The sequence below is a fragment of the Peromyscus leucopus genome, chromosome 1, assembly GCF_004664715.2.
Source record: "Peromyscus leucopus breed LL Stock chromosome 1, UCI_PerLeu_2.1, whole genome shotgun sequence".
In the NCBI taxonomy this organism is placed as follows: domain Eukaryota; kingdom Metazoa; phylum Chordata; class Mammalia; order Rodentia; family Cricetidae; genus Peromyscus; species Peromyscus leucopus.
This window is the reverse complement of record NC_051063.1, coordinates 74,175,788-74,181,787: the sequence shown is the minus strand read 5'-3', so window position 1 is coordinate 74,181,787 and position 6,000 is coordinate 74,175,788. Positions and strand designations below refer to the sequence as shown.

General features: G+C 41.8%; 1 protein-coding gene across 9 annotated transcripts in view; it reads right to left on the bottom strand.

The window, feature by feature from the left end:
• Nucleotides 1-272: 272 nt before the first annotated feature.
• Ate1 (arginyltransferase 1) overlaps nt 273-6,000 on the bottom strand; it is a 135,672-nt gene continuing 129,944 nt past the window's right edge. For all 9 annotated transcript variants that reach the window (XM_037209967.1, XM_028868163.2, XM_028868170.2 and 6 more), the window contains one exon: nt 273-3,809. In XM_037209967.1, the coding sequence (XP_037065862.1) occupies nt 3,631-3,809 (179 nt within the window). In that variant the 3' untranslated portion in view covers nt 273-3,630. The remainder of the gene's footprint in view (nt 3,810-6,000) is intronic.

Here is a 6,000-nt window from a genome sequence, read left to right as displayed (position 1 = left end):
GTCTATGGCTAGTTACTGACAATGAAATTTTATAATTCATATAGACAACATTTTCTACCTATTTATTATAGGTGAAATGTATTCAAGACTATACGTGTGTGGGGGGGTGGGGGGGTATCTCTTGAGACAGGGTCTCTCATTTATCTCAAACTTGCTATATAGTTGTAGATGACCTTGAATGACTTTCCTGCCTCCATCCCCTGAGTGCTGGGATTACAGGCATAAATGGTGCAGTGCCTACATATTTTTAAGAAATGATTGACAAGAACCACTGCAGATAGAAACAGCTTTATTTTTTTCATTTTGGGCTTTTTTAGAAGAGCAAAAATATTGAATGCAATCACACTTACTTTGTCTTATAGTCATTGGTTTCCTTAGGAAAGAAACACACATTTGAATAACTTGTAATTCAAACATTTCAAGTTCCCACTTCATTTCCTTCTAAGTCAGCCACAGTAAAATCATTTCGGGTAAGTGATCGTATTCTTTCACCTTTATTCGTACTGAAATACAATATTTATAAACCAAACTATCTGCTGTTCAGAAAGCTGGAAAGGTTCTTTTACATAATAATTTTGATATGCTGAGAAACCACACAAAACTGGCATTTGTAAATGGATAAAAATAGGATAGACTGCTTGAAAGAAAACATAAACAATAATTTCTTTTATCTAAATAATTTCAATTGAGTGAATATATTCATCTGATAATATAGCCTCTATCTTAGAATATAAAAGTGCTCAGATTATCTGTAATAAAAATAACAAAAGTCTCAGAGAACTGAAAATAATTTAAATAAAGACAGTACACTGAGAATCAAAATAATGTCTGTGCTGTCAGGCATGGAGGGAGGGGTGACTACCTGAACTCAGAAGGGGACTAAAGCAAGGAGATGGAACATGCATAGCTTCTTGCCTGGAGAAGATAGAAAAGTCTCCGAAAAAGCTCCATGTGTCTTTATTTAGATGAAAGCCAATGACACAGACTCTAGTATCTCAGACAGACTTTTGCACAACGCAAAGTTAGGATACCTGCCTTGACTGCCCTATACCAGCTGTACCGCACACTCAAGAGCTCAAAACATAAGCACGAATCCTTTTAAACTCATGTGTGGACACTGGCTGTCATCCTCAGGAATGCAGTTTACCTCCTTTTAGATGGGGTCTCTCAGTGGCTTGATGCTTGCTCAGTAGGCTGGTGGCCCTGAGGGATGCTCCTCTGATGCCCCAGTGCTGGGATTTTAAGCACACACACACTACCAGACACAGAATTTTTACATGAGTTCTACAGACCTGAACTCAGGTCCTTAAGCTTTGCCAGGCAAACACTGAACTGAGCTATCTCCTCAGCCCCACCCAAGTATACATCTTTGACAACATACAGACTCCTAAGATTCATACTATTAAAAAAAAAAAAAAAGTTGGAGTATGTGTGTGTGTGTGTGGGGGGGAGAACATAGCAACTGAGCTGAAGAATTTTCATGCCCCAGTTGCTCTGAAGTGTCACTGGGGCCACCCTGGGGTGGCTCATCAGTGTAGAAACAGGGACAATGAGCTACTTCCCTCTAAACTCTTCAGGAGGAACTCAGAGCTGCGGTAAGATATTGGGCTGAAATTCTCTTCCCACCTTTCAGTACCATGGATGGATGCAGTGTGCCTGGCTACCCAGTGCCAAGGGCATATATACTGACCCACTCTACTTAATAATACTGAGACTACCTATCACATTTTCTACAATCTTCAATCTCATATATATTCACAAGTTGCCATTGAGGGCAACTGAACAGCAAGGAGTAAGTTTATTTGGGGCAAACTAGTGCTGTGTGGGTTTACTAGCTTGGTAGGATTTCAGATGCCTTTTAATTTTTAGCATTTTAGTTGCTTATTATGGAATAATTGTTATAAAAAGAAATAAAGTAACACTACCCTCACTGTAGGACAGTTCCAAGTTGGCTCTCTTAGACGTCCTCAGGAGACTATTTCATAGGTCACAAATCCAGAAGAATGTAAGATCTTGGCAATCAGAGAATGGCTTTCTTCTGACGCTATCCCTGATAGCAAAAAACATGTCATACCACAGTTCACCACCACCACCACACACACACACACACACACACACACACACACACACACACGTTATAAAGAGTTTACATGGATGATGAAATTTTTAAATCTTTTATCATCCCTTTATTCTAACTAGCTAAAGACTACTATTTAATGTTTTACTTAAGTTCAGTGTATTTGGGGTAAAAGTTTAAAATGAGTATTGGGATTCAAACTACAAGTGTTACAATATGGCTTTAAGAAAATCAATAAAAGAAAGAAAAATGGGGCTAAAAAGACTAGGTAGCCAAGCAAGTAGCAGCAGAAGGGACCAGCTACAGATAAGTACAAACAAAGAGCTAATATGTTCCTCCAGCTTCCAACACACTCCAGGGAGCCTCCCCTCACCATGTCTGATGCACCATGTCTGATGTGTCTCTTTAACCAGCCGGCTACCCACCACCTAACAGGCAAAAAGGCCCAACCGCACAAGAGTGAAAGTGGCTAGCCTCCAGGTTCAAGTACCATGGCAGTGCCTATTCTCTGACACACAAGCCATAGGCCCCACCAGCATAGCTACAGGACTAACCCCTGCTATCACTAACCACAGAAAAGTGTCCTGAGTTCCAGGGAATGCAAAGTAGGTACCTATTTTCTTTGGATAAGCCTCAGATCAAGCAGGAGTTACTATGTTTCTTTAAAATGTTGTTTCTTAGAATTGTAGAAATAGCACAAACACCACTAAGGTCATTGTATATTTTATCATCCTCTGGTGCACAAGGGAACACTAGCAACAGGGAAACTATTATGCCAACACAACAGACATAGCAGGACCATCCTGGACATACATCCAATGTGAATACCGATCTTTGCAATGTTTACATTTCCTTTTCAGGTTGTTTATTAATGACACACTGTAACACTGGCAGAATTTAATATTGAACAGGATAACAGAGTTTTGGTTTGTGGGGAAGACATATTTCCTAGTGATGGAAGTGCTCTTCACTTTTGGCCCCACCTAAATTTCCCAGCATGAGCTAACATCTTGCGTGGGTCTAAGTAAATGGTTCTCAACCTTCCTAATTCTGCCGACCTTTAATACAGTTCTTCATGTTGTAGTGACCCCCAACCATAAAATTATTTCATTGCTATTTATAACTGTAATTTTGCTACCATTATGAATTACAATGTAAATATCCAATATACAACCCCTGTAGGGTTTGAGACTCACAGGTTGAGAACCACTGGTCTAACAAACTGTCTCTGTGTTAGAATTCCAAGACAAAAACAGCAACGTGAGGAAATTACTTAGATTCACTTCTTCACTTTTCTCCCTAAAGTATTTACTGGAGACATTTAGCACACCTTGCTCCAGAAGGAAACTTCAAAAGGACAAGTCCCAATTAAGGGGCTAGATCATCATGTATTTTAAAATCTTTATATTAGTCACAAGATTCTCATAAATACAACTCCACAAAATACTTTTTAAAAGCTCTAAGAATGTACTTGGTGAGTGGCTGCAGGAGCTGAGACACGGCAGGACTGTGACAAGAGTGCCCAGGCTAGTGCTGGGCTGTGGTGCAGCTCTTCACTGTCTGAACAGCAGCATCCTCTCAGAGCACTTCTGCCCCACAAGGTTTGCATACTCTAGCACAGTGGCCTCCTCACTCGGGTCTTCTTGGTGGTTTTTATAAACACCGTAAGGCATGGCCGCACGCCTGTGAAATACTCGTACTCGGTCAAGGTCCTTACAGCGTCCTTCATCCACTGCAAAGAAACAAATATGGATCAAAGACTGCCATATATCAAAGATGTGTGCAACCAAAGTATGTAATCTGAAACATACATGATGGACTAGCAGGTCTTCTTTGTGCAATACGTTCATGAGCATGTTCCTAAGAATAAACAGGAAGTTCCTTAATGAAAGGCAATAAGCATTCCCTAGTATGATAAGCAAAACGAAGTAGAGTCAAAGACTTCACATTCACTGAAAACCACTGGCCATACTATACCTTTCTGATTTCCAGAAGTGCAGTGGCATCTACAATGTTTCAGAATCTTTCCCGAGTCCCTGTCAACTCTCCAGTGCCTCTCTAGCTAACATGTGCCCGAGGCTTTGGCTCTGCATGGAAACTTAGAGCCAACAGAGCAGCACAGGGAGGCCTGGCTCCTGTTCTTTATGGATGGCCGATTCTCACAGCTTCCATGGAAGACACAGCACAGGGTGCTGTGGCCGCTGCTACTATACTAGGCTTTCCTGGCTTCCACATACAGGAGCTCATGGCTTGTATCAAGGTATGCAACCACCTAGAAGAACACCTGTGTCTCTGCTTTCCCTGAAGCTGGGTGTGGCCTCATGACTCAGTTCTGGTCAGCACAGGTAGTGTTTCATGGGACTGCAAGAGCCTTTCAGAGAGAACAAGTTCATCTGTACCCCTCTCTTCAGGCTATAGCCTGTACATGGACCAATGTAAGGGCAGGAGCTTACCTTTGGTTAGTGACAACAGAAGACTGCAAGTGGACAGCCTCTGACTTCAAGGAACAAACGGTCAAGCCAGCCCGGGGCTGTCATGTTTGGATATCTCCATAAAATAATGTTTGAGCTGACATTATTCTAGATCCCTATTACTGGAATCATTGCTAGTTATAATCCAGAGAACAGTGTTACACTATATCCATTGACATGTACATACATTTAAACCACTGAACCAGGCCACCTATAGCCTGACTTCACACTGGAATCACCAGAGAAAGCTTTTAGGAGTCCCCAAACATCTTGGAATCCTTCTGTAGAAATCCCAAGTGAAAACTGGTCTGAATGAACCTTGAACACCAGGATTTTCTTAAGTATGTAAGTCTTAAGAGCAGGACAACAACTGGAGAAACGCTTTTGTGTACATGTGCTCAGAGCAGTGTCTGGAAATAACACACCTAATTGGCTACCTGTGAGGCACGTGTTAAAGACACAATATTGCAGCAGTCACAGGAGAGAAAGAAGGCGAAGAACAGCCAACTGTTCTTTCAGCTGAAAGCCCAATGCAGGTAGTGAGCCCCTGACTCAAAACACTTGGGATGAACTGAGTGTAGTGGGGTACACCTGTGATTCTGGCACTTGGGAGTTAGAGGCAGGAAGATCATAAAGCTCAAGGCCACCCTGGCTACATAGAGAGTTCTAAGCCAGTCTAGGCTACTAAGCCAAGACTATGCCCCCCCCCCAAAAAAAAACCCAAAAACCAAAACAATGCAACCCAACCAAAGGAAATGGCTTCTGATAGTAAATTCTGAAATATCTGTATACTTGTAAAGAGACCCAGGAAAGGAGCCCAAGCCAAAGCGTGAACTCACTATGTTTTCTATACACCCAAAATAGACCCAGAACATCTTAAATGTACACATGGCTCTGATCTACCACATAAGGCCAGGGATGGAGTTTGTAACTAAGCCACCAACATCTAAAGTTTCTTCTTTCTCAGAAGTTGTTGCTCTAAAGCAGCATCAAACTTAGGAGAATTCATTGTAGATCAATTTCAGCAGAGAAAAGAACAATATTCCTCAGATGCCAGAAACAGAGGGAGTACCAATATATTGTATCCAAATCCGCCCATGAGAGAGGGAGCCTGTCCAATCTCAGACGCCAGGCCTGCCTATAGGTCTGGAGTAGAGCATTCGTTCTGTCTGTTGGGCTGCATGGCCTATGGTTTATGGACATCCTCAAGGAAGGCAGAATTATTAATTTTTTTAGAAAAGGTTTATTTATGTTTTGCCTGAATGTATGTATGTGTACCACCTGTGTCCCTGATGCCTGCAGAAGCCAGAAGAGGGTGGAAAATCTCCAGGATCTAGAGGTACGAACAGTTGTAAGCCATCATGGGAATGCTGGGAATCAAACTGGAGTTCTCTGCAAGAGCAGCAAGTACTTTTAACCACTGACTCATCTCTCCAGCCCCAGACTTATTCT